The following is a 12829-nucleotide window of genomic DNA, read 5'->3' as shown; positions in this document are numbered from 1 at the left end:
TTGCACTGCACCAAGCTAGGGTTTCAAGCTAGATAAGCTTATTTGGATTCAAGCTTTGTTTTTGTTTTTTCAAGTTTATTTTTAGACTTTTTGATCTAGTATTTAATATTGACAACTATTGAGAGGTTCTTTCATTAGGGATTTTGATAAAATTGTTGACAATATTTCAAGTCATAGTTGCAACTTTGTTTTAGCTAATGCTTGATTTTATGCTTGTAGCTTCTTATTAAAAAAAATGAAGAAAAGGTTGATCGGGTCAAATCCAACCCGAAACCCAACTGGCCTAGACCGTCATTGGAGACTTGATCCATACCTATTTTACACTAGACCCAGCCTACTTGCTACTAAAGGCAACCTACATCAATCTTTAAAAAGCTCAATATATTTAGACCATTTTGATATTTGGTTGATTTTGGGTTCAAACCCAAAGAAAGCCGAAAGCCGAAAGCCCCATTTGGTACATCCTCTACACTTTTTCATCTTGTTATTTTATTAAACATATTTACTTTCCTTATGTTTTATATTTTTTTGACAATAGGTCTTTTATGGATTAATGAAGTTGAAAAAAAATGAAAAATGGTAATAAATTCTTAATAAATAATAGTAATAATTTTACAATTTAAAAATAATTTTCATTGAAGTGATTTTTTTTTAAATAAAAAATAATAATTTAAAAAAATGGTTTTAGAGACATTGTCTAGATGTTGGAAGAATTCAAAATTGTGTTTTAAAATTTTAATTCCAACTAGATGTTGAAGAATTAAAAATTAAAAAAATTATTTCACAAACCAAAAATTATAAATAAAATTTCTTTCATTTTTAATTTTTGTTTTAAAAAGGAAATGATAAAAAAAATAAATAGGAATAAAATATGCATAAAATTGGTTAAATTGGTTGTTCTAATTTTTAGCTTTTATTCATATAATTTATTTACTTTACGCTGCATTAGTATAAAACTATTAAGGAAAAAGAGAATTATGAAAATCGAACTTACTTTAAAAATCTGCCTAAATGTAAGGGATGATTGAGAAAGTTCAGGTTATCGACAATTTTCATTTTTCTCATAAAAAAATCTCTAAAATCCTAAAAACCTAAAACCCCGAGACCTAAATCCTAAAAAACTTAAACCCTAAACTCTAAAAAACCTAAAACCCCTAAAAACTCTAAAACCTTAAAATCCTAAAACTCTAAAAAACCCTAAACACTAAAAAAAAATATTAAACTCTAAAAGCTAGCCAAACCATAAATCCAACACACCTAAATTGCCTAAACCCTAAAACAGAACCTTAAACTTTGAAAACTTGCCAAAACCCTAAATTGCCGAAACCTAAAACCATTATAAAATTCTAAGGATTCACATGAAAATCTCATATAAAATAATTTGTTTTCGAATGTCGCCTAGAGGATAGGGTATTTAAAAAATTTCATTTCACCAAGCTTTTCATGTAATTCCTTAATCTAATAATAATGACATTACATAACATAAATAAAATAAAATAAATGAGATCTTAAATATAAATAGTCACACCTAAACTCTACCTATAGGTTGGGGAGTTTAGGTGATCTCATTATATTTAAGAAACCGATTTCAAATTTGTATTTTATCATCATACATATCATCAATTGACATATACGCATCTATTTATTATTGATTGCATTCATTTTGCATGTTTATACCTCTTACTATTGTTTCTTAATTAATTAACGCATTATCAATTTTTTTTTTTTTTTGCATAGAATGTGTTTATGAAAAGTATTATTCAAAAAATAGATTTTTAAATAAAACTAAATCAACATTCTAAGGAAAATAATTCTTGGTACTCTGCCTAAATGTTGGATATTCATCAATATTTATCATCTATAAAGAATATTATTTTCATTTTGAGGAATGTTGTGCTAAGTTATCTATAAATTCTGCTTAGACGTTGAAGAATTTTAAGGCATTTCTTAACTTAAAGATTTTTTTTGTATTCATAAATAAAGAATTTTAATAAAATTATTTTTTTTTTCATAAGTGAAGGGAATTATTATTAAATTTCAAATTAAAATCATTTTTTTATCTAAAACCAAAGATAACGTATGATTAATTGGTACTGTATTTGAAAGGGTGTAGTGGTGATGCTAATCTTTCTCTACGCGTAACAGAACTTTTGAACCCAACTTTATTTTTGTAAATAAAAAATTATTTTTTTTATAAACTTTAAATTTGTTTTATTGTTTTATTAAAAGAATAAACTTTTCAGATGACCAATCACACAAAACAAAAAATATTGATGGTGACTTTCTATATTTTTTTATTTTAAAATATTTTCCTTTAACGATCTCGATATGTTATGACATATGTTCCACTCACAAAAAAAAAAAAAAAAAAAAAGACTTCCTTTTGTTTCTAATACATGCTAAAACATTATCCATTCCAAAAAAATCTTCTTTTTTTTATCAGATTCCATTTATTACATACAAAGCATCACTTCCCAGGATGAGGTTATCCAACCTCATATACACTACTATCTCTATAGCTTTTGTGACTGCTAGAACTTTGAACATGCTTGGTTCTTGTGCATGATCCATTCTGTAGGTAGTAGCTCCCATGACCTTTCTAGCGCTGTCTTAAACTATTACACCAATTCCACATTTCCAGTTTTTATGCTTAGGCATTCCCATAGTACATGAACTATTGTTTCCTTTTGTTGGCAGCATTTTAGGCATGTGCTTTGTATATCGATTCCTCGTTTCCACAATGTGTTATAACTTGGTAGGAAACCATTATTAAGTTTTCACCCAAATATCTTTATCTTGCTAGGGATCCTTGCTTTTCATAAATTTTTTTAGGTCTATCTTTCATCTTTTGCTTGCACATTTTTCTCTTGCACCTAGTTTCCATCATTCAAGCATTGGTTAGAGACCATCATATGATATACACTTCGAATTAAGAACCTACCATCTTTTTCAAAACTCTAAGTTAAGATATCAACGTGGTTATTTGCACTTAAAGGAATGGAGCATATCAAGTTCGTTTCATCAATAATGAATAAACGGTCCAGTAACTCATTTTTCCACCCATGTGATTGTGTATCAATTAAGTTAGCTTCTTTGACATCTTCATCCATAAGTCTTTGAGCCTAGCTATTTGGTGTAATAAGCATGTTATTTGAAGCCACTTGTCCTTTCAAATTTTAATCCAGTTTTCATTTCTCCACTTTCATTTTTAATTTTGCTTGCAGATCCAATCATGTCAACCAAATGCTTCATCAAGTGAGAGATAGGTCTCTCTCTAGATTGGAATCAATGAAATTCTCATTTTAAAAAATTTGACACTTAGCAATCTATAAACCCATGATTCTTTATCTCTAAGTAGACGTCAGCCTTGCTTGACTAAAAATACCTTATTAAAATATCTGACGTTAAGTACTATTCTTTCATCTTTCTTTTTTTCTCATTTTTTCATTTTCTTAAACGTCAAAAAAAAATTTTTCTTCATCTTTTTTTCCCTTTTCTTTTCTCTTTTATTTTTTTTCCTTTTCTCCCTGCTAACTCTCTTAGCCAACACCTAATCTTTCCTTTATCTCTTTTTTTCTTTTTTTCCTTTTTTTCTTCTCCTCATTCTTCTTTTTTTTTCTTTCTCCCTCTCATTCTCCTTTTTCAAGTTTTTGAAACCCAAGCCGCCTCACAGCACCATCGACTTCTCTTCAACCGAACACTACCTCTTTTTTTTAAATATTTTTTCTACTAGGTTCATCACCAATTGATAAGGACTATAGTGTGTTTGATTTTTTTTGTGTAATTTTTGAAAAGAAAAATGATGGAATTTTTTTTTTTTTTTTGGTTTTGATGGGTGTTTGGCCTAATAGGTTTGTTATGGAGGTTGTTAGTGGTGCTTGTAGGTCCTAGTTTGGGGATGGGTTTTCTAGTTTTTCAACTCTAGCAATGGGAAGGAAGGATGGCATTGGTTTTGGTCGAAATGGCCATTGATTGAGGTCTGATGGTGTGAAGGGTCTCAATGATAAGAGGTTATTTAGGAAATGAAAGTGGAGTGTCAGAGATGCTGTGTTGGTGGTTTTATTGGTAGTTATGGGGGTTGATGGCGGAAGTTGTGCTATGGAGAAGCCGGTATGTGTCGTGGAGTAGCTGTAGTGAAGGTTGTATATGTTTCAATTATGGCCTCTTTAAATAGAACAAAAGGTTGGATTTTTTTTATTCTTTTTCAGCTATAAATCCTTTTTTTTTTTTATAAGACCACCTCAATGTGAAGAGTAATGGTGAGATCAAATCCTTAACTTCAAGGATTAAAATTAGCTTGATAGCTTTTTTTGCTAGCAGGGTGGTTGGTGCAGAGGAAATCAGCTAGCAAGGTGGCTAGTGCAGAGGTAGGAGAGGCTGTGCTAATGCACGACACCAATTTCTGTCTTTTTGTATTATTTTTTCTTTAATTTTTGAATTAAATTAAATAATTAATTCTAATTATGGGCCTCAAATTGAAAGTTAGATTTTGGGTCCTCAAATCGAATTGGTCTGAACCTTGGGCTTCAAGCCCAAATCAAATAGGATTGAACCAAACAAAATTTGAATTAGATTTTAGGCTCTCAAATTCAATTAACTTAGATTTTGGACTTCTGGCATAATTGAATTGGACAAAATTTGACCCTACAATCGAGCTTATTCAAGACTAAATAACCAATTTATTTGAGATGTCTGAACGGATACAAAACAAGGCCTATTTTAAATAATTCGAACAAAATTAGGTGTTTACATATATTGATATAATTCATAAAAGCTAAAGGTGGACACATGATTCATAATTTTTATAAGTCGTGTTGAGTTAGAAACAATACTATTTTTTGTTCTAAACCATACTAAACACGATTCATTAATATTTTTTTCAATTTTGTATTTTTTTCATTTATTAACTATTATTAAAAATAACATGTAAGATAAATAAAAATAAAATGAAATAAAAATGATACATAATTTATGTAGTTTGACAAAATGCCTATATCTACGAGGAGTGATAATAAAATATACTAAATAAAGATATTGAAATTTACAATACTAGTATTTCAAAACACATAAAAAAAATTATAAGACACAAGACTTTGATTCTATTTTTTATTTTCATTATTTGATAATTTTCTTATATAATATATTTTGTCTTATACTCAAACTTTTTCACCTAACCAATCTTTAAGTAATATGCACATTTCGATAGTGTATCCATTCTCATTTTGGTCTTACCAAAGATATCTTAGCTATTTTTGCTACTATTATATCAAGTGGCAATTTTTTTACTTTTAATAGTTTATTTTTTAATGAGTTTTAATTTAATAGTAGTATAGCTGTCATAAAAAGTTTTCTTTTATACAAGGTGAGGTATCATATATTTTTATATTCAAAATGAAAGGATTATAAATTCATCTAACAATAATTTAAATACTTCATAAGTAGACTTATTTAATATAATTTATGTTTATAAATTATCAATAAAATATCAAAAGTAAGTATAATTTCATCACTAGATTAAAAATATGAATAAAATTCATTTGGATTTATATGTGGTGTCATACTAATCAACTTGACGCCTGCTGATACTAACCCTTAATAGATAATGTCATGCAACCCAAGAACCTAAAATCCTTTAACCTTGTGTCGCACTTGACCAGCCCAATTGCTGAACAACGAGCTGTGTCAAGTACGGCACACACCATGCCAAATTGTATTGTGCTTTGTGCGCCCAACCTATTTGACACCTCTAGGTGATAAATATGGGGGTTCACATCGAATCATTTCAAATTCGAGCCATCTTTTTATTTCAATAGTTATTCAAGAAATGAATTTGATAATATCAAGTCCAAATCATTTTAAATTTGTGTCTTTGAATTCAAATTGTTTTAGATTCAACTTGAGTTCAAATTAGAATAAAATTAGTAGTCATATTTCATTATGCATGAGTTTGATTCTAACCTTATGTTAGATTTATCTAATTATGTTTTAATTGATTTATTTAATTGTTTAGAGAATTTTTATATATGAATGTCATATTTTATTAATTGATTATTATTGTAGTTGTACTTATAATTTCATAAAAATATCAGTTTCAAGTTATTGAAGGTTTTAATCAGTAAAGAAATTTTGGACTTGAATTTTGTGAGATTTCAAGCAATTTCTAGTTTGGCTTTTTATCAATTCAAGTTTGGATGAGCTCCAACTTAAATTTTTTCATGCAGATTTTCACATGGATTTTCGTTTTGTCACCTCTAATCCTTTTAGTTTCTACGAAATTAAATTTTACCAATTTACCATACCCTATTAGATAGTAATTTTACGTGATTTATTGAAAATTATTGCTAAATCTCAATACAATTTAATTACAATTATTATACTTTCACTGGTTCGTAATAAACGAATACAAATCATTTTAAATAATTTAATTGGGCTAAATTTGAATTTTTTTTTTTTTTTTAGTTTCTTGAAAAAGAATTTTTAAAGTGTTACAAAATTTTGTTTTAGGAAAATCAGAGTTTAAGGATCTATAAAGCTGACCAAAATTCACCTTTTTTTTTCTTTTTAAGCTCACAGAAAATACTTTTCATTTTCTTTCTTTATTGTTTTTCCCTATCAAGGGAGAATGCAGAAGCTATTGTTTTTCAACCACTCAGATTGCTAAATTTAGTTTCTTCAATCATCTATCCTTAATTCTATACACCAAAGTTGAGTTGCAATGACTGCTGATTACACTCCAGAAATCAACTCTGATTTACCAAATGAATTGTGGTTAAAACAAATACCAATGAAAAGGTAGACCTCACACAACACTAACGTAAATTCATGAGGTCATGACAAAAGCAGATACAAGAGATCTCATGAATTCCTCTATCTCTTTTGCTTTGAATAGAAATGGTTGCAGATTCTTATGCCACTTTATATGGTCTAAGCCTTTTTTTTTTAACCCCCAAAGCACCCACCATTCAGGGCATAGGCATTCAATGCATATAAAGTAATATGCTATGTCATAAACTAGAGTCAAATGAGTGCCTAAGTGATTGAAAAAATAAATTTCAACTTAGAATTGATCAACGGCCACTTAAGGTATTGGAGATTAAAACCATCAACAGATTTTTCTCTGCCATACTTTTGAAACTACAAGAAAACAAGATAAATAAGTCCTTACATGAAACTTGAAGACGCTCTTTACTTAGCATTCCTATTTACTTTGAGATACGGCAAGGCACCAATCACGTTGTCATAGTCACTCCGGCTAACTGCATGCTGTAGACAGAAATTGACAGAACTACTCTATAAGAACAAGTTTCATACTGAAATAGAGACCTAACCATTTAAACTTATCCATTAAAATAAAAATGTTTTCATTTCAAATTATCTCAGCAACTTAAATGGTCTGTTTAAACCAAACAAGGCAATGGATCAATTCCTCATATGTATCAAGGCATCTTGAAGCATGAACACTAATCAGTAAGTAAGTCCATGAGGTTAAACCGGGCATTTAAGGTATGCCTCTTGGTTTAAGTGTAGTTTACGAGTAAATTCTCACAATGTCAAATACAATTCTAGTACATTTCTGTATGAACTGATTTTCAGCATATGCTTGGGTATTGTACTAAATATGGTTATGCTTAAATTTCCGGGGGAAGAAAAGAAAGAAAGAAAGAAAGACATTCAATTTACGATACGTTCCAACATCTCCAGCCTAGATATTTGTATCTGTTCCAGTGAAGACACAACCAATCATGTTTCAATCAATTAATTGAGCATTTAGACAAAACATTATATTGCTTATGATTATGGAGAGGTTACTTGCAATAAATTTTAATTTTGTGGATACCCTAGCCCTTTAAGTTTAACTTGGAAATTTCTCACAGTCAACTTATCAGAAAAACAAAATAGCAATCTGCCTCTCATCCAACACACTCAACAAACAACGGATAACAACAAATAACTAACATTTCACCTTCAAATAAAGTAAATAAATAAAGAGGACATTCAATTTAAAGTATGTTTTCCAACATCTCCAGCTCCAATATCTTTATATAAGTTCCTACAAAGAAACACAAATCATGTTATTAACTGAGCATTTAAGCAAACCATTTTCATTGGTGGTGGTGCATGTTACTTTCAAATACCCTTTGCTCACTTTTTAAAATCATTATGGAACTTTCACACACTGGTAACCGATCAGAAAAAAAACAAAAGTCTAATCTGCATCCCATCCTGCCACACTCACCAAACAATGGGTAACAAAGTTATGATTCCGCCCATCAAAACCTCCTAACAACCAACCTGATTTTAGCACACCCCATAAGAACGTGGGTTCATTATTTCACTCTAAGAGCAGCTAATATAGATACTCTCTAAGAAACACCTGATCCTTTTCTCAGAACAAGATATCATACATACCTATATATAGAGGACAATAAATAGCCTAAATGGGGTAGCCGCACACAACTCTTCTTAAAAGAAAAGAAAGTGATGATATAACAAGCAACAAAACAGCTGCTCCTTCAGGACATTTTTTCTCTCTCTGGATCTTAGAAAGAAATGAAAGCAATTTGAAGCCAGTGTGATTGAAAATCCTGACATGCCAAGGCAGAGTCATCTACCAAACCCAACTACACTCAGGAAACTGCACTAGTGCCAAGAGACTGAATCACAGGACTAAATTCCCATTCACGTTGGGGAAACGAAGGAGCACAGAAAAGGAGGGGAATCCACCAAAATTTAGGATATAATTTTGAAAATGAACCTCATTCTAAGACTTTCAGAAGTACAAAAATAAAAACAATATAATTATTCTCTTTTCAATGTCTAATTTGCCTTCTTGCATTCCACCCCACATCAAAACGCACAAATACACATTGCAGGCTTAAATTTTATTTCTTTAGCACAAGAAACGATTCATAATAAGGAGCTTCGAATTCAGTAATTAACAATATAACCTACAAATTCATTTCCCCAAGTTGGTATATGCAATTAAAGGATCAATTTGCTTCTCTAGTCCTAACTAAGAACCAAAAGGCAGCATGAATTTGGAGCAAATAGCACTCACTTTTTCAGACTGCCTAAAAGATCAGAGATTTAATAAGAACAAGGCACAAGCTGAGGCAAAACATCGGAGAGAGCGGAACAAAGAAACTGACCATTTTGGAGAGGCGCAATTTACGCTTGGTGTTCTTCTTAGCCAACAAATGCTGCTTCCCAGCTCTCCTCCTAACTATTTTCCCCCTTCCTGTCACCCGGAATCGCTTTGCAGAAGCCTAATAAATCATAAGACAAAATGAAATGCATTAGAAAAGCACAACCATAGGCGGTTTTTAAGCAGTGCTTTTTGATTGCTAAGAAAAATTTTCAAGTTTTTTGGATGAATAGTAGCAAAGAACCGAATTTGCTCATAAAATTTGTAACTTCTTCTGAGTTCTAAAAACTACAGCTAAAAAGGTGGAATCTTTTGGCTCAAGTTTAACTCGATATAGCAAGCAAATTCAAACAATATCGGTTGATATAACAACGAAAAGCTAATGCTTCTAGATTTGAATCTTTCCTTTGTTTTCTTAGGAATCAAAGAGAGGAAAGAGAGAAGTACCTTGTGGGTTTTCATTTTGTAGACTTTAGCAGCAAAGACAGTGAAAGATTGGCCTCTTTGGGGGGCAGGGTTAATAGTGGAAAGCTTATGGGAAGCAAATGAAGGGAACCCAGAAATGCTATGAATGGAACTGAGTTTCAAGCCTTTGCCCACCTTGTTGAAGCGGGGGAGTTGGACTGAGCCACGAGGGATTCGAGTGAAGGAGGAGGGATAAGAATGGCAAAAGGGTAAATTAAAAGACATGGTCGTTAAATTTAGAGAAGAAGCCATGGATTAATGTGCTGTTTTCTTGAAGCTAAGGTTATGTATGTTTGTGGGAGGGAAGTGGATTTGGATAGATGGGAAGAAAAGTTCAGTCCTAGACGCTGCGTCTTCATGGAATGTCATGGAGCAGCGGAACATAGGCGCTTGTGGCCGTAGTTTGTTTATTCCAAAACTATACGATTTTTTAGTACGAGTTTTTATTATTTTATTTTTTCACCAAAAAAATTTCTGTTTAGTTTCAAATTCTCCTTCCTAATTTTTTTTAGATGTCCCCAAATTATTTTTTTAACATTTAAAATTCTTACCTTTTATGTTTTAAGATTATTTTTTATAATTTTTATTTTTTAAGGAACTTAAGGAAAGGAACTTAAGGAATATTTATCCAAGAAAACTTGGTTGAAACCAAATATTTCCAACATCTAGTTGGTCAGAACCCAAATTATCACCACCACCTTCATGATGAATATTACCATAATTCTCATTATCATTGCTACCCAGCAAACCTCTTCAAACTCTTATCTTTCTCCCAAAACTCATCCTTGATCTCTTTCCTTCCTTCAAATGGATTTTGTGCAGTAGTAGTCAATGGTAGCATCCAGATATTCTGCTTGAGAAATAACCATTGATATTGGATTCAATTGGTTTCTCCATAAAAAAAAAAAAAAAGACCAACATGCCTGATAGGCTGTGATTGGGTGTGATTTTCTCAGAAATCAAACACTCTGACTAGGTGTGATTTTATTGAAAAGGGCAAACAAAATGTTTACTGAGGAAGAAAAGTAAGAAACTCTAACTGGGTTTTTGAATGGAAAAAAGCAATCTTATCTTGAATCAAGTAACCCTAGCTCCGCTATGGATTTGTTACCATTGAGACGAAATAGAATATAATTTCTGGGAGATGTGTTTTTTTGCTTGTGCTCTAGATAATGGAGAATAGGATTTTTATTTTTTATTTTTTGTTAAAGAGAAAGTGATGGAGATGACCAAAGCACGAATTAGCTGCGGTGGAGCTAAATCGCATCGTGGTGGATTTCTTTTTCTTTTTTTTTTTTATAAAGAATACATGATCCAATCAATCAGGGAGTTTTGAAGATGTTAATTTTATCGTTAATTTTATCGTTAAGTTTTCCAATTTAAGGTTGTAATTTTTTTTTATACAATTTACAGATGAAATTATGGAAGAGAGACTTTAAATGAAGCATATTCCATTATGAAACTTCTAGGAATAATTATTTTTAATAGAAAACACATCTACTCTAAATTAGAAAAAAAAATCACATAATCATCACTTAAACTTCTTATATTATGTAACACGTGAGTCTCTCACAACCTTATTTTTATTTAAAAAGATCATAAATTTTGACGTGAGTTGCTGTTAGGGTTTAGTGGATTTGTGAAATGTGAGAGAAAACTAGTAAGATTTGCTGCTAAGTGTTTGAATGTAAATGATCTTGTGATTCAATTGGCTTTAGTTAATTTTTTTTTTTTCTAAAATATGGGTATGTTTAGCTTTTGATTGTAAACGTAAAAAAAAGTGGTTGTCTATAAAGTTTTCCTAGTTTGAAATGTCATTGTCTGAAATTTTGTGAAATTACATACATGACCTTGTAAGAGAAGTTTTTATGGATAAGGGTAATGGGAATTTTTATTGGACAGAGATACATGAGAGGAAAATGATTTTTTTTTTAAATTTTTTGAGAGAGAGATAAAGGAAAATGTTGTTGGTCATACAGAAAAGCTTTATCTTCAATTTCAAGGGAAACAACTCTCATCTTCTTGTGAGGAGAAATGACACAAGATTTATAAGCAAAATGACTAAAAAGAAAGGTGTGCCTGAAAGTTCAGGAAGCCAGCTGCAGCAGCAAACCAATTTTCCATTGAGGGTTTCCAACACAATTCTTGCAAGGTCTGTGGTTGCTGTATTTGGGCTTGGATTTATAGATGCTGGGTAAGGGTTACACTTTTTCTTCTTCTCCCTTCTTTCACTGTTTTTGATCATCTCAATCTTCTTTCTGGCTTTTCTCTTTGGGTTTGTCAACCCATCGATCTTTTATATATGCAAAAATTTGCAACCCAATCACTTCGTCATGCTTCACTTTAGAATATATTTAGTAATTTTTGTATCCATAAACTATTTATTTTATATCAAATACATATAAAATATTAAAATTATTATTTTATAATTCATATTAACACAATAAATATGAAATATATTTTTTTATTAAAACTTTAAATTAGATTATTTTTATATTTTTTTAAATTTCATACCGTATCTTTATCAACGTATCATAACTAAAATTATAAAATCTTTCAGGTACAGTGGGGATTGGTCAAGGATTGGGGTGATTTCAAAAGAGGTTGAGGACCTGTTGAAGATTGCTGCCATCGTCGTTGTTCCTTTGTGTATCTTTCTTATATTTTCTTTTTCCAAGGAGCCTGCTGAGACTTGAACTGTTGTGTTAGAAAAAGACTTTTGAATTCTTTCCAAACATATATACGCTGTCTAAGTTTGTTTATATTGCAGAAATTATTCTAATAACTTCGTGATTTGAAAGGTACACAAAATGATAGTCGTTTCCAAAATTGTTGACACTGATTGAAAGAGAGGCTTTTGCTATTCGGTGTAGGGAAAAATTAGTTATTGAGTTTTTGATTTAGTGGTTAAAGATGTTTAAAAGGATATCAAAATTTTAATTTTGAGTTAAATCTCTTTCTTTTTTTTTATTTATATTAAAATTTTGTCTTCATGATGTAGCAAAAAAAAAAAATTAAGAACATATACTATGATTCTCTATTCACAGCACCGGCTTGAATTCTCTTTATCAAACATTTTATAATTAGTATAGATAAATTTTTATTTTATTATAATAAGAATATTGATCATTATGAAATATTTCATATTTTTGTTAAAATTTTCATGGTGGAGTGATGTAATCCATAAAAATAATTGCTTTGATTTATTTAAATGAGCAG

The 12829-nt window shown here is 30.4% G+C and overlaps 2 protein-coding genes across 3 annotated transcripts; one reads left to right on the top strand and one right to left on the bottom strand.

The window, feature by feature from the left end:
* Positions 1 to 7037: 7037 nt before the first annotated feature.
* LOC111300272 (large ribosomal subunit protein bL35c-like) lies at positions 7038 to 10029 on the bottom strand. 2 transcript variants are annotated; one of them, XM_022895906.2, is made up of 3 exons: positions 9593 to 10029; positions 9150 to 9266; positions 7038 to 7263 (listed from the first exon to the last, which is right to left on the bottom strand). In XM_022895906.2, the coding sequence occupies exons 1-3, from the start codon at positions 9860 to 9862 to the stop codon at positions 7186 to 7188; spliced, it is 465 nt and encodes a 154-aa protein (XP_022751641.2). In that variant the 5' UTR covers positions 9863 to 10029; the 3' UTR covers positions 7038 to 7185. The 2 variants fall into 2 exon arrangements, with proteins under 2 accessions (XP_022751641.2, XP_089603122.1); XM_089746996.1 differs by lacking the exon at positions 7038 to 7263 and adding an exon at positions 7840 to 8050 and having other exon boundaries at positions 9593 to 9992.
* Positions 10030 to 11510: 1481 nt separating this feature from the next.
* On the top strand, positions 11511 to 12403 carry LOC111300271 (DNA-directed RNA polymerase subunit beta). The gene is made up of 2 exons (XM_022895905.2): positions 11511 to 11804; positions 12171 to 12403. Exons 1-2 carry the CDS (start codon positions 11572 to 11574, stop codon positions 12304 to 12306), a joined length of 369 nt encoding a protein of 122 aa, XP_022751640.1. The 5' UTR covers positions 11511 to 11571; the 3' UTR covers positions 12307 to 12403.
* The last annotated feature ends 426 nt before the right edge of the window (positions 12404 to 12829 follow it).

The sequence above is a fragment of the Durio zibethinus genome, chromosome 18 (assembly GCF_047325235.1).
Source record: "Durio zibethinus cultivar Kanyao isolate XHJ-2024 chromosome 18, ASM4732523v1, whole genome shotgun sequence".
NCBI lineage: Eukaryota > Viridiplantae > Streptophyta > Magnoliopsida > Malvales > Malvaceae > Durio > Durio zibethinus.
The sequence above is the reverse complement of the archived record's forward strand: the minus strand, read 5'-3'. Positions and strand labels throughout refer to the sequence as shown.